The 15,471-nt window shown below is 40.6% G+C and overlaps 1 protein-coding gene across 1 annotated transcript; it reads right to left on the bottom strand.

The window, feature by feature from the left end:
• Positions 1 to 10,166: 10,166 nt before the first annotated feature.
• Positions 10,167 to 15,156, bottom strand: LOC121782910 (light-inducible protein CPRF2-like). Its single transcript, XM_042180909.1, has 6 exons — positions 14,743 to 15,156; positions 14,363 to 14,453; positions 12,991 to 13,195; positions 11,425 to 11,500; positions 11,218 to 11,343; positions 10,167 to 10,741 (listed from the first exon to the last, which is right to left on the bottom strand). The coding sequence occupies exons 1-6, from the start codon at positions 15,124 to 15,126 to the stop codon at positions 10,361 to 10,363; spliced, it is 1,263 nt and encodes a 420-aa protein (XP_042036843.1). The 5' UTR covers positions 15,127 to 15,156; the 3' UTR covers positions 10,167 to 10,360.
• Positions 15,157 to 15,471: the final 315 nt, after the last annotated feature.

Below are 15,471 nucleotides of genomic sequence, written 5' to 3'. Positions count from 1 at the left end.
ATCTCATCTATAAATAGCAATGTAATTCTTTTCAATAACCAACCAATGAAATAAAATATAGCCTTTTACCTCTTATCTCTCTCAATATTCTATATTCTGTGACTGCTGGTGAGCATCTCAGGGCAAGTTCTGGTGGCTTTTCATATCCTGGTTGTCATAGTCCAAACTAGTACCTCCCTATGGATCATCCTAATAATGGCTATGCAATAACAAGTAGAATTAGAAAGAGTATGTTGAATAAATGAGAGATTTATCAATAATCATTAGTTGAAGTGATAGCGAGAATTAGTAACAAGTTAAGCAACTCAATAAAGAGTATGTTGAATAAATGGACCGCCTCCTCTCTCCTCTCACTCCCATCAACCGTAGCCAGTGTTGTTAGGGTCGCGGGTCGGTCCGGGGCGCTGCGGCTGGTGGGTGCCTGCTCTTCTCACGCCCACGAATCGGGGTGCAAAATTATTTATCATTTATATATTAGTAATAATAATGATTAAATATAATTCACTAATATATAAATACTTATACTTACATAACATGAAGAAATTATTTTTAAATTTCAATCTTTACCTTGGGTAGAAAATAATTATTGAAAGAATTATAGTCTATTTACTTGTTTTGATAATTAAAATGAATTTTATAATTAATTCATTTTGAGGAAAGATGAAAAGTTGGCAGTAATAATAAATTAATATTATAGAAAAGTGAAAAAGTAAAAAATTGAATGATTAGAGGTAAAAAGAGGCGGTGGTGGGTGCCTAGGTTTTATCAAAAGAAGGACTTCATAGTATTAAAATACTAATAAAAAGAAAAGATTTCAGCTTCTCTCTTTACAGAGAAAGGAATCGCTCCCCTTCGTCGCCCCCTTTGTCGCTCCACTCGCCACTACCGCCCCAGGCGCGCCCCGATCACCGGCCTCGACCCTGGCGATCCGCGCCCCGGGCGCGCCCTGAGCGCGATTTTAACAACACTGACCGTAACACTCCTCCTTTGTACACCCTACAACACCAAAAAGGAGTGACATGTTTATCTGCCAATTTTCCAACAGAATTCAGTATATCTAGGTGCACAACTCTAATTTGTTTCTCTGGATACACAAATCCTTTTCACCACCATATAACCGAGAAGGAGTGAAAGTAGGAAGAGGAGAAAAGAGTGGGAGCAAGCAAGTAGTGGCAGCAAGCAATAGCCACAATCGAGAGGAATTACCAAGCAAGGTAACACACTAATATACAACAGATGAACAATACCGGGCGTAATACAACCCAAGAAGGAAGAACTAAAACTGAAAATTACAATGAAATCGAAACTATAAAACCGTAAAAACGTTTAGCCGAGTCGAGGAGTCCTCTTTCCGCAAGACGAGATACACCCCGGTAGTGCTCTCGGTTTGGCGTGTCGTCCCCAAAGATAAAACGGCTACGTCTCTGATGAAGCAGCACCGCAATCAACAGAGCTCCGGCGAACTGGATGGAGGAGAGGGCAGAGCTTCGGAAAGAAAGACTATGCAGAGAGTATGATGCTTGTGTGTATGTTCGTATGTATGTGTGTTCCTAATGCAAGGAATGACAAGCCTATTTATAGGCCTAGTCCACTGCAGGGGGTCAACACAGCCATCAAGGCTGTCATCATGGCTCATTATGGCGGGGATGTAACCGCCGACCGTTACGAGTTTGAAAGTTGGAGTGGTCGACTTTGAATCTAGACGCTGTACACGCCCTAGTTCAACCGTCACATGTGGACTTCGACTTGATCAAGACGCTGATCAAGCCATCGCTCAAGGCGCAGCAGGTCGAGTTGATCAGGCTACTGAAGCCATCGCTCAAGGCGCAGCAGGCCGAGTTGATCAAACTGCTGATCAAGGCGTAGCATGTCAAGTTGATCAGGCTGCTGCCCAAAACTTAGGTGGTCCAAAACATTAAGTCTGAATCCAGGGACAAGCCCAAGAACCAAGCCCAAAGACCAATTGCCAAGATCCAAGTCCAAGCCCAAGCCCAAGTCCAAGTCCAATACCAAGACCAAGGGCAAGGACAAGGGCACGAGCGCGGCTCAGCTCGGCACGCGCGTGGGCTCTTTCTCCCATCTTAGTCCACGATAATTACTAAGTGTAATTAGTCACTTAATAAATACACATTTAAAGATGTGTCTCATCTCATATGTGGGATAATTAACACTAGTTAATTACCCCCTACACTTTCAACTCCTAGCTTTATTAAAAGCTACAATGTGACCAACTTTAATCCACTATTTCTTACTCACCGGGAATCGGATTTAAGAAAAGTGAATATACTACGGTCATCTACGCGGAACGTAGATCGACGCTATATCATTTAATTCTCCAAAGTTAAATGTCTCGTCATATTTATTATTGGTCAAACTTCATTGACCGGACATCTTAAAACAAGATTCCAACAATCCCCCACATGAGTGGAAATAGCCAAATGCATATGCATGCAGACACAAGCTCAACCTTCACGAGGTATATAAGCATAAGGATAGGTAGTTGTTGGCTTTGAACCCTCCATAGTCGACACCATCGGATATACAGACGGCTTAGTAGCGCGATGCTTTGAACTAATCCCCCACGGCATGCACCGAGACAATGGTGTTAACGCTTAAACACCTCAACCTCATCCGTTCTCACGTTTTGTGTCCATTGCGGTCTTGGACACCACTTTAGATTCATAAGTGTGTTTTATGAAGCGACCACACTTCGCACTTACATAGGTGATTCTTAGTCAAGTACCTTGCCATACTTGGTCTCTTTGAGAACTCCATCTCTTTGAGATCCTTAAGAACCATTAAAATTCATAGACTTATCCTTTACCACTAGGCAAGTTCTCCAACACTCTATTGCTCTCTAGGGAATAGATATAGTTGAGTGTTTCTCATGAACTCTCATAGCTTAGTTGTCCCTTTGAACCAAGTTCTTGGGATCTCCAGTCATCATGGTTGGGTTACCACTATGATAATTCTTTAGTTTGTGGATTTCAAACTCATTCCCTCTAGCAACTTATTCATTAGATCACGGTTTAACCCTTTGGTTAGCGGATCCGCTAGATTATCTATTGACTTCACATAGTCAATTGTAATCACGCTAGTTGTGATCAAGTGCCTCACGGTATTGTGTCGTCGACGTATATGTCGAGACTTACCGTTATAGAAGCCATTGTTTGCCCTTCCAATAGCCGTTTGGCTATCGCAGTGGATCAGCACTGGTGGCACTAGCTTAGACCAACATGGAATATCTTCATGGAAGTTCTTAAGCCACTCGGCTTCCTCACCAGCCTTATCTAAGGCAATGAACTCCGATTCCATTATTGATCGGGCTATACATGTCTGTTTTGTGGATTTCCACGATACAGCACCACCCCCAATAGTAAAGACGTATCCACTTGTTGAGAGTGAGTCTCTATTGTCGGATATCCAATTTACATCAAAGTACCCTTCAAGTACCGAGGGTATCTCGAGAAGCGTAGCGCATGATCTTGAGTATGTTTTAAATATCTCAAAACCCTCACAAGAGCTCTCCAATGCTCTTGCTTGGATTGCCCGTGTAATGACTCAACTTGTTCACGGCACAAGCAATGTCAGGTCGAGTGCAATTAGTCAAGTACATAATGCACCCGATGACCCGTGCATACTCTTCTTGTGCAACGAGCTCGCCTTTGTTCTTGCTCAAGTGAACGCTGAGTTCAATTGGAGTCTTAACCGGTGCGCCATCATAGGCTTTGAATTTATTCAATATCTTCTCAACATAATGTGATTGTGTTAAGATGATTCCATCAGACGTTCTTAGAATCTTCATTCCAAGAATTACATCGGCTAGACCCATGTCTTTCATGTCAAAGTTTCTCTTTAACATGGCCTTTGTATCGTTAATTACTTGAGTGTTGCTACCCAAGATTAACATATCATCAACGTATAGGCACACTATAACATGGTCGTTATTAGTGCTCTTGATGTAGACACATTTGTCGCACTCGTTGATTTTAAACTCATTTGATAACATCACATTATCAAACTTCAAGTGCCATTGCAAAGGCGCTTGTTTCAATCCATAGAGGGATTTAACCAGTTTGCATACCTTTTTCTCTTGTCCAGGTACTATAAACCCTTCGGGTTGTTTCATATAGATTTCATCTTCTAGTTCACCATTTAGAAACGCGGTCTTTACATCCATTTGATGAATCTCAAGATTGTGCAATGCAGCAATAGCGAGAAGCACTCGGATAGATGTAATCCTTGTTACAGGTGAATAGGTATCGAAGAAGTCATGTCCTTCCTTTTGTTTAAAACCCTTTACTACTAGTCGGGCTTTATACTTATCCACTGTTCCATCGGCCTTAAATTTCCTTTTAAGTACCCATTTGCAACCTAGAGGTTTCGCACCTTCAGGTGGATCTACCAACACCCAAGTGCGGTTTAGCAAAATTGAATCAATTTCGCTTTGAACAGCTTCTCTCCAATGTAACCCGTCTGGGCCATCGAAGGCTACTTTTATAGATATCGGTTCTTCATCTAACATAAAAGCAATGTAGTCAGGACCAAATGTATTTGGTGTTCTGACCCTACTACCACGTCTTAGTACTGTGTCCTTTGGATCGGGCCTTGTACACTTGCGCGATTCAGGTTCCTCATCCGCTGATTTAGAACTGGTGGTTTCATCCTCAATTCTTCTCTCAGAATTGGATGCTACGTTTTCCTTCCTTTTACAAGGAAATGTACTTTCAAGAAATACCGCGTTTCTTGACTCAATTGTTGTTCCTACGGTCACAGTCGGTATTTCAGACTTGTGGACAACAAATCGATATCCGCTACTATTAAGTGCATATCCAATGAAGATGCAACAATCAACCGTTTTAGGTACTTCTTTGGGCGGAGGAACCATCACCTTTGCCAAACACCCCCACACTTTGAGGTATTTGTAGGATAGCTTTCTTCCCTTCCACAACTCATAAGGAGTAATATCTTTTCCTTTGAGAGAGATCTTATTCAAGATATAGTTGGCTGTCAAAACAGCTTCCCCCCACATGTTATGTGGTAATCCTGAAGTCAGAAGCAATGCATTCATCATCTCTTTTAAAGTTCAGTTTTTGCGTTCTGCAACACCATTAGATTGTGGTGAATATGGTGCAGTCGTTTGATGGATTATACCACTTGCGTTGCATAATTCCTCAAACGGGGCTACATATTCGCCTCCTCTATCGCTTCGAATCGTTTTGATTTTACAACCAAGTTGATTCTCAACTTCGTTCTTATAATTTTTGAACGCTTCTATTGCTTTATCTTTACTTCTTAAAAGATAAATGTAGCAATACCATGTGCAGTCATCTATGAAAGTGATAAAGTACTTTTTACCACATCTAGTTTGCACCATCTTTAAATCACCTACGTCCGTGTGAATTAATTCAAGGGGTTTTGTGCTTCGTTCCACCGAGTGAAACGACAACTTAGTCATTTTTGCTTCAAGACAAATTTTACATTTATCTTGGGTATCCACTTCATTAGCCTTTAGTAAATCTGAATTCACTAATCTTTTAATGGCTTTTGAATTTACATGTCCCAATCTACAATGCCACAAATTTGAACACTCAATCAAATAAGAGGAAGTAGATGTTTTATTATTATTAGCCAACGGCTTTGCAACACTGCGAGTTGCCACACTAAGCTTGAAAAACCCATCGGTTACATAGCCTTTTCCAAGTGACTTTCCAAACATGTACAATACAAACATATCAGACTCAAATACAAGTTTAAACCCATTATTAACTAGTATTGATCCTGACACTAGGTTCTTGCGGATGTCCGGGACATGCAGCACATCCTTCAGCGTTATTGTGACGTCAGACGTCATCATGAGGATCACATTTTCGATGCCAAGGACTTCGGAGGATGCTTGATTCCCCATGTTGATCTTCCTCCCATCAACATGGCTGTAAGTTGAAAACTTACTCCTATCGGCACAAACATGAGCAGTTGCTCCAGTGTCAATGTATCAGCCTCCTTTGTTTTCAATCGAGTTGGCTTCTTCAATGACCACAGCAATGAGGTCGCTTTCATCCCAGTCTTTGAACTCCTTCTCAAAGACGTGGGCTGTCGGCTTCTTCTTCTTGCTGCGGCAGTCGTTGGCAAAGTGGCCAGTTTTGCCATATTTGAAGCATTCACCTTCAAATTTCTTTGCAGTCTGCTTCCCTTTCCCTTTATCCTTTTGACTTGGGCGAGGGCGTTTGTTGGAGAGACCGCCCCGCTTCAACAGATTGGCCTTGGCTTCAAGTGGGCTAATGCCCTTAGCCTTTTGGTCGCTTTTGCGCACATCGGCCTCAATGCCCAATTTCACGATCAAGTCTTCAAGAGTCATCTGCTTTCGCTTATGCTTGAGATAGCTCTTGAAGTCCTTCCAACTAGGAGGAAGCTTGTCAATGATCGTGCACCTTAAGAATTCGTCGGGCAAGGTCATCCCTTTAGCCACTAGTGCGTGGATGATCATTTGGAGCTCTTGAACTTGCTCCATGAATGGGTCGAGAGTCGACCATCTTGTAGTCCATAAATTTGGATGCTACAACTTGTTCAGTGTCTGCAGCATTATCTATGCTATACTTTCTTTCTAGGCTTTCCCACATCTCTTTTGATGTGGTTACAACGGAGTATACATTGTACAAACTATCATCTAAAGCACTTAGAATGAAATTTTTACAAAGATAATCTCCTTTTTGCCATGTGTCGTAGTCGGAGAAGACCTAAAGTCTTGTCTCTTGATCGCTTGGCCTGGGTGGCTCATCTTCCTTGAGGAAGTGCACGACCCCCAATGTTGTCAAGTAGAACAACATTTTCTGGTACCACCTTTTGAAGTCAAATCCTCCAAACTTTGGTGGCTTCTCGGCAGGTGACATCATTCTTGGTGCCAAAGGTACCGTACTTGGTCCATGGAAGGAACCAATTTCGTTGCCCCCGAAGGAGCCAACAACATGGTTGGGCATAGAGCCCCCACCATTCATGTTGGGCATGGAGCCTGCCATGGTCGTACCAGCCCCGAAGGAACTAGCACCCGCATGAGACCCGAAGGCCCCAGCATTCGTGTGAGACCCGAAGACCCCAACACTCGATCCATTAAAGGATCCGAAGGTGGATCCAGTGGACGCCCCAAAGGGGTTGTCCCATACCCAAGGGGCAGTTGAGGCAGGAGTGGGAGTGCCTTGACCCATCAAGGCTGATGAGTGAGCATCAGCAGTGGTGGCGGCGGCGGCCTGAACAGTTGCGGCGGCAGTTGCCGGAGTAGTGGCAGCGGAAGTGTTGGCGTTGGTTGACATCTCCAGCAAAGGTATTAAGTTTCGATAGTTTTAAGTTTAGTTTAGGTCTGAAACCTTCAACGGCAAGTATATCTCGTCTTGCGATTGTTGGGGATAATGCTGGAATTACAAGAGATAAACAATACCGGGCGTAATACAACCCAAGAAGGAAGAACTAAAACTGAAAATTACAATAAAATCAAAACTGTAAAACCGTAAAAGCATTTAGCCGAGTCGAGGAGTCCTTTTTCCGCAAGACGAGATACGCCCCGGTAGTGCTCTCGGTTTGGCGTGTCATCCCCAAAGATAAAACGGCTACGTCTCTGATGAAGTAGCACCGTAATCAACAGAGCTCCGGTGAACTGAATGGAGGAGAGGGCAGAGCTTCGGAAAAAAAGACAATGCAGAGAGTATGATGCTTGTGTGTGTATGTATGAGTGTTCCTAATGCAAGGAATGACTAGCCTATTTATAGGCCTAGTCCACTGCAGGGGGTCAACACAGCCATCAAGGCTGTCATCATGGCTCATTATGGCGGGGTTGTAACCGCCGACCGTTACGAGTTTGAAAGCTGGAGTGGTCGACTTTGAATCTAGACACTGTACACGCCCTAGTTCAACCGTCACATGTGGACTTCGACTTGATCAAGACGCTGATCAAGCCATCGCTCAAGGCGCAGCAGGTCGAGTTGATCAGGCTACTGAAGCCATCGCTCAAGGCGCAGCAGGCCGAGTTGATCAAACTGCTGATCAAGGCGCAACATGTCAAGTTGATCAGGCTGTTGCCCAAAACTTAGGTGGTCCAAAACATTAAGTCTGGATCCAGGGACAAGCCCAAGAACCAAGAACCAAGCTCAAAGACCAATTGTCAAGATCTAAGTCCAAGTCCAAGACCAAGACCAAGGGCAAGGATAAGGGCACGGGCGCGGCTCGGCTCGGCGCGCGTGTGGGCTCTTTCACCCATCTTAGTCCACGATAATTACTAAGTGTAATTAGTCACTTAATAAATACACATTTAAAGATGTGTCTCATCTCCTATGTGGGATAATTAACACTAGTTAATTACTCCCTACACTTTCAACTCCTAGCTTTATTAAAAGCTACAATGTGACCCACTTTAATCCACTATTTCTTACTCACCGGGAATCGGATTTAAGAAAAGTGAATATACTACGGTCATCTACGCGGAACGTAGATCGACGCTATATCATTTAATTCTCTAAAATTAAATGTCTCGTCATATTTATTATTGGTCAAACTTAATTGACCGGACATCTTAAAACAAGATTCCAACATCAAGCTCATTCCAGTGAGCTAATTTATCTCCAAGATCACAACCTTAAAATACAATTAAAAAAAAAAGTCTCCTACATAATAGCTGCCCAAGAAGTCAAAGCTTAATAGACCAAGCTTTAAAAGGATAAGAAAGAGATAAAGAGTAATTTTAACTTGTTCACTAACTACAATCAATATTTTATCTATTAATTAACATAAAAATTTATTAATTTGTCCTTGTGTGATTGTCCATATTTTGGTTATTTAGCAACTCTAAAACTAAACAATCTTATTTGAATTGATTAACTGGAGTAACAAATAAATAGCATAAATTTAATAGGTAGAAGTTCAAGTATAGAGAGGAATCATGAGGGCTGTAACTCCTAACAACTCATGAGATCTCTCTATCCTAATTTTAATCCTAATTCTAATGTCTTATACTCCTTCCGTCCCAAAAAATAGACAACATTTGAAACGACATGAGTTTTAATGCGCAATTGATAAAGTAGGAGAAAGATAGAAAGAAAAATGATTGGAATATTATTAGTAAAGAATGAGACAGGAAAAAAGTTTTTTTTTAAATAGAATTGGTCTAATTTTAAGGAAAATCTTAAAATGGCAAATGTGGCTATCTTTAGGCATGGATGGGATGGAATACAATTCTTGGTCTGATTAATAATCAAAAGCATTAGAAACAAGAATAGAAAAGTTAAATCAGATCTTGAATATTAAATCATTCAACCATCTATCACATAGTCAAAGTACTATCTAAGTTAAAAAAGCAATCAAAATAACATTAAATTTAATTACTTATAAACCCTCACAGTTTTTTTTAGAATGATTATAACTTTCTCTATTGTACTCCGATGGCGGCACATTCCATTGTTGCCGGGGAAATAGGATTGACATGTTGGCCCATTTTCGGTATCACCTTGAACGAGCACTAATGAAAATGCTTCAAGCTGCAAACGAAAACTGATGCCACATTGAGTTCAAGTAGGTGATTTGGTCTATCTTAAGTTTCACCCATATCACCAATCCACCATGTTCCAAGCTCAGAGCCGCAAGCATGCACCATGCTACTTTGGGCCACTTGAAATCGTAGCTCGAGTGAGTCCAGTGGCATATCGCCTACAAATACCAATGGATCTATAAGTTATACGTGTGGAACCACCTTACTTACCGAACCAAGTCTTGATTCTCGTTCAGTTTAACGCGATAATGTTACGGTGCTACATTTACAATTCCTTATTCAGTGGGCATGATTACCAAAGGAGGAAGCATGGGTTGATGTCAAAGATATAATGGGAGGTTTCCCAACTTTAGCCTTGTGGGCAAGGCTGTTTCAATCAACGAGGCAATTGATATCGATCGTTTGTGGCGGGTCTACACAAGGGGTAGAACGAACGTAGTCAATACCGATCAAGCACCAAAGGAAGGCCGAGATCATTCTGCTCGGAAGTTTTATGTGGCCTCGAAAGAGGAGAGTTGATGGTTTGATTTAATATTCGTCATTCAGATCTTTATTCAAATACATTGTGCACCTTTGCTCCACATTACATTTGGCATTTGCCTAAAAATTTCAAAAAAGTGTCAAAAGAATAAAATGATGCATCCCTACGAAATACATTTATATAATATAACATTCGCAAAATCACATGACATAGACTTCATTGTTCAGAAACTTAGAATTATTAACCAATTGCACCAGCAACTTTCACACATAAAAATGAAGGCAATAATGAGTCATCTTCCGTACAATGAAACAACAAAGTCTTATGCACGATCTTTCGGTGAAGCCTTACAGTTCTCCAGCACCTCGAGTGCCAGAAGAACCCATTCCTTCACAGCTGTGGTTCTGCATATGTTCCAAGTTAGCATGTCTCTGCATAGGGACACTTCTTCCAATCTTGTTACCCCCAATGGCAGCAGTCGTGTTTGATGGTACATTATCCACTGGTGGAATATCGACCAAATCGTTTTGAATTCCAAGGTTAGTTAAGTGATTATGAGAAGATGACAGATAGTAACGCTGATCTTGTAATGGTACAGCAGCATCTGCTGATGTTTTAGAAGGACTGCGACCGAAGGATTGCATGCCTGTCGTGGATAATTCAGACATAGCGTGGAATATTGAGTTCAAACCAGTTACTCTTTTCACACTTTCTTCCGCCATTTTCACCTGTTTGAGAAGAAAATACTCATTTTTAGTAAAACCACATGTACTAAGGCTCACAAAAAGAGATGCAACGGATCCTTCACCCAAAACTCATGTAATATATGAGTTTTCCAACTCTTAGGAACATGCACATAGAAGGAACACAGAAAGATGGATGACAGAGGCAAGTGACGATTAATTTAGAACTTTCCAGCTAAGCTCACGACTAACGAGCTACAATCAGTGGCCAAAATATCCAATTCTTACATAATAGAGTAGAGTTATCGTACTGAAAAGCACGAATCTAATATAGATAAAAAGTGTAGGACTTCAGTTTTAATTAACAAAGTTAATAGTGAGTGATGGAAAAGATTAAAAAATGTGTAATAAAACAATAATCCAGGGAAAGTAGGCGGAGTGTCTTAGCATCTTAAATGGGTCGCTTGAAATCTTCCATTTCAAACAATACAGCACTTCAGCTATCCAATGATCTAACGTACCTTAGCTCTCAGGGTTTCAACGTCAGCCTTCAAAACTCTATTGTCAACAGCTGATTCGTTGTATTTCTGATTTATGTCTGTAAAGCGCTTGACTAATGTGGCATTTTCAACTCTTAATTGAGAGACCTGGGGAGAAGAAAGGCCAAGATATGATTAGACCTTTAGTGGAATGACTTTCTAAACGAAAATGATGAATAGAGCTTGTACCTGTGTCTCACGCTCAGACATATGGGCCTGCTTCCTCCTTCTTGAGCGACGAGCTGATTCTCTATTTGAAATCATTCTGAAAATACTCAACAATATTACTGTATTAGTACTATTAGATAACACGAATTATTTGAAGCTATAGATAACAGAATTTATTTGGAACTATAACATAAGCTGTATATATTATTATGCTGGATATTTTCACACCATCCTGACAGTGTCATTTGAGTAAAAAACTTACTTTATCCTTATTCAGATATTTTAAAGATATATATTGACTTATTGATCAGAAACTTCTCATAAAATATTAAAAACAGGCTATGACAATTCTGTTCTTACAGCATAGTGCAGAGAATCCCTATTATATCACATATTTTTTTCAAATACAGGTGGGTAGATCATGTGGGTGGGCCATTATTGGCTGCTAGGATAGTGTATTTAACATTACAGTTCATCAAGTACAATATGTAGCTCAAACCACCAGAGCTATTCCCAATCATCTCAAAGCTTAAAAAGAGAAAAAGAAAGTACGGTCATGTGTGCTTATAAATGTTGTAAACTTTTGTACTATAGAAGACTGTCACACATAATTAGATGCTATCAGCTCAAAGGCCAGTGATTAGTATAACGGAGATTTGATTATTTCCAAGGTATAGGTGAAAACCAGAAGTGATATTCTCAATTATCCTAAAGATTAAACAGAAAAAGAAAGCACATTCTTATTCTAACAACATATGTATATTATATTCTCAGAGAACTCAGTGGTTTTGGCAGGTCCTACAAAGTTAATCCGCTAACATTACATTTTAACTTTTCCCATTGTCACTATCATTTATATGGAGTATATATTATGACAAATATGTACCCCAGCATCCCCTTTCCCCATTAGATATTTCTTCTTTTCAAACTTCTCTGTACCTTGCATGTTTAACAACAATCTGCATCCACTCTTAATATAAGATTTCATTAAATGAAAACTTTGTAAGATATATACGATTGGGATAATCAACAACTTCAAGCTTAAATGCACTACTCCCTCTGTCCCACAAGAGTATGATCTCTTTCCTTTTTAGTCCGTCCCACAAGAGTATGCACTTTCTAATTTTGGACTCTTTTTCTCTAATAAGGTGGGACCCATTTTCTACAAACAATATTTTAATTACTTTTTCTTTCTACCTCTCTCTTACTTTACCAATTGTGCATTAAAACTCAGGCTCAATCAAACTTGCATACTCTTATGGGACGGAGGGAGTATTATTTTGGGGATAATACATTACTCCCTCCGTCCCTGAAGAGTATGAACTATTTCCTTTTTCGTCTTTCCCCAAAGAGTATGAACATTCCAATTTTGGAAACTCTCTTCTCTCTAATGAGGTGGGACCCATTCTCCACTAACAATACTTAAAAAACTTTCTCTATCTATCTCTATCTTACTTTACCAATAATGCATTAAAACCCGTGCCGAACCCAAAGTTCATACTCTTTGGGGACGGAGGGAATAATATATACTCCTTACTGCTTGATAATGATGTAATCATGCAATAAACAGAGGATAAAAAAGCATACCTTCTCATGCGTTTAGCGTCAGCAGGGTCCATATTCTGACTAGCCTCAGTTTCTGCTTCATCGTCATCAGACTGATCCCCAGAAGAACCACTTGAGGTGGATCTAACTTGAGCAACAGATTTGGTTGAGCTTGAAAGAAGGGGTGGTACACCAACCATTTCACTAAAATCCTCAACTTGTGTCTTTGATAAATCCATTCCGCTTGCTAAAGAGAGTAAAAACAACAAAGATTATGTTACATATAGGTTCAGTTTTTCAAATATTAAAGTAATTTTTTTCAATTACTATTCCATTAACTCCTCAGCAGCCTACTCACAAACCAAGCATTCCATACTGCATAGTACATCTGCAGCAGTAGATATATGGTGTTATTTCAGTTTAGCATATGTTTTATATATGAAGGTATCCTTTCACTATTTTGAGAAAAGTAGGAGAACAAAAACAGGAGTAAACCACACTGCATGAACTACGCTGTCTGGTAATGAACCCTTCTACCACCCTCAGGCATGTGAACTTCGGAATATCAATCAAGAAGTCACCAACTGTTAAAGTTACCATTTTATACAAGAACAATAATACCTTTCCCATTTGCATCATGCATAAATAGATGGATGATGCATCTAAAAACAATAGATGACTGTTGAAATCTAGAGAGAAGCAAAGAAAAGAGAGAATAACTTATAGTATGACCCAGAAAGGAGTTGACTTAATCATTGCATGTAATTGATTCGACTATTTAGCATGAAATACTTCTTGCAGTGGCAGATAACTGAACACCATTGCATCTATAAACAAGAGCTGAATTATTGGAACCAAAGTACCACAAACGATAAACTTGCGGTTGATAAGGAATAAGCACTTCATCGTATCTAGTCAGTTAAAGATGTTTGAGTTTTGAGTTCAGATTCTTATTCTTTAAAACTACTTTTCATGAATCTCGCTCTGACCCTTGCGGGTAGCAAACTTCAGTCTTTCTCATATGATGTTCAAGAGATAGACTACTAGCATGCTTACAAAAGTGAGGCGTGCCTTATTGTTGAAACTTGAAAATAGCTAGCTTAACAGGAGTATTGAATAGGCAGGAACATAGAAGTACTTAAAATTTAATAACCAATTAATGTTAAGATCGTTAACAGTAGTAACACAGAGGAAGCAGGGGCGTATGTAATGTTAAGCATACTACTACTGTAATTTCCTCATTCCCCTTTTCCCACTATATTTCAGGTCTACCTACTATCACATGCATGACACAATCAATGACATAAATCATGTCACACTTTGCGCACGTCAACGCATCAAGAGAATATTTTATGTTCATGTGAAAAGAACTTGATCAAATTTCAATAAGAAGCACAATAGAATTTTCAATAACCTTTAGAAGAAGACAAATTGGAAACCTGAGATCCAAGGTCAGCCACAGCTGGAGCCGATGCATTAGATCCCGGAGCCTTGCCATTAGTTTCCTAACAATATATAAGCAATACATAAGCAACTCAAAATGCCTAAATCTCAGTACTGCATATGATACTCGCTCAACTAGTGCAGAAACAGAATAAATAACCTAAATTATACTAACAAAACATTATCTAAGAGGGAAGAAGTATGAAATTTCGACAAAGGCACAATCTATCAGCTAATAAACAGTAAGAGATTAGCTAAAACCTAATTGCACATAGAAAACTCAAGTAATTTACTGTTTCCCTAAAAAAGTGGACTCAAACGATAAGGACAAAATCAATTGATGAAAATTACCCAAGTCAAAGCGACGGCGGCACAAGCCAAATCGAGGCGGCTTTTCAGGAGTGCCTGGTACTCCTGTGAATCGATCGGAATATTCGGCGGCGCTTCCGGCGCCGGCGCCGGCTGGTGATTATCAATTCGATGGTGATGGCTGGCTTTGGTCTTAACAACGTCGTCGGTGGGGAAGGAGGTGGTGATGCTGTGATCGGGTGAGGTGGCCTCCTGAAGGAAGCGCTGGAATGCCCATTCCGATGGGCTGCGATTCATCCCGGCGGCGGCGGAGGAAGTCGGGTGATGTGCGTCGGCATCGTCCTGAAGGAAAACGGGAGGCGCGTGGGGCGACCAGAATCCATCGGATATGTCATCCACTGAGAAAACGCTTTCCATCTCTCTCATCTCTCAAGAAATTTCGGAAAAAAAGGGGTTAAATTCGCTAACCTTTCGAAATATGACATTCAACTCATTGCCCTTTTAGAATATGGGATCGGGACATGCGAATTTTTTAGAATGAGGGATTTTTGTATTTTTATCTTTTTCTATGCTTTTATCTTATTAGAGCGTCTACTATAATGAGGACGCGGCTATAGCCGCGTTTGGGGCGGAAGCGGGGCGGCTTATAGTGGGAAGGGTGTCCGCCGCGGGGGTGGACGCGGCGGCTGGGGGGAGGGGCTTCGGACGAGGAATCGCCGGGTGCGGGGCGAGGATGCGGCGGGGGAGGCTATAGCTGCGCCTATAGGCGCG

This window comes from Salvia splendens, chromosome 20 (assembly GCF_004379255.2).
Source record: "Salvia splendens isolate huo1 chromosome 20, SspV2, whole genome shotgun sequence".
Lineage (NCBI taxonomy): Eukaryota > Viridiplantae > Streptophyta > Magnoliopsida > Lamiales > Lamiaceae > Salvia > Salvia splendens.
This window is presented reverse-complemented; position numbering and strand designations above follow the sequence as displayed.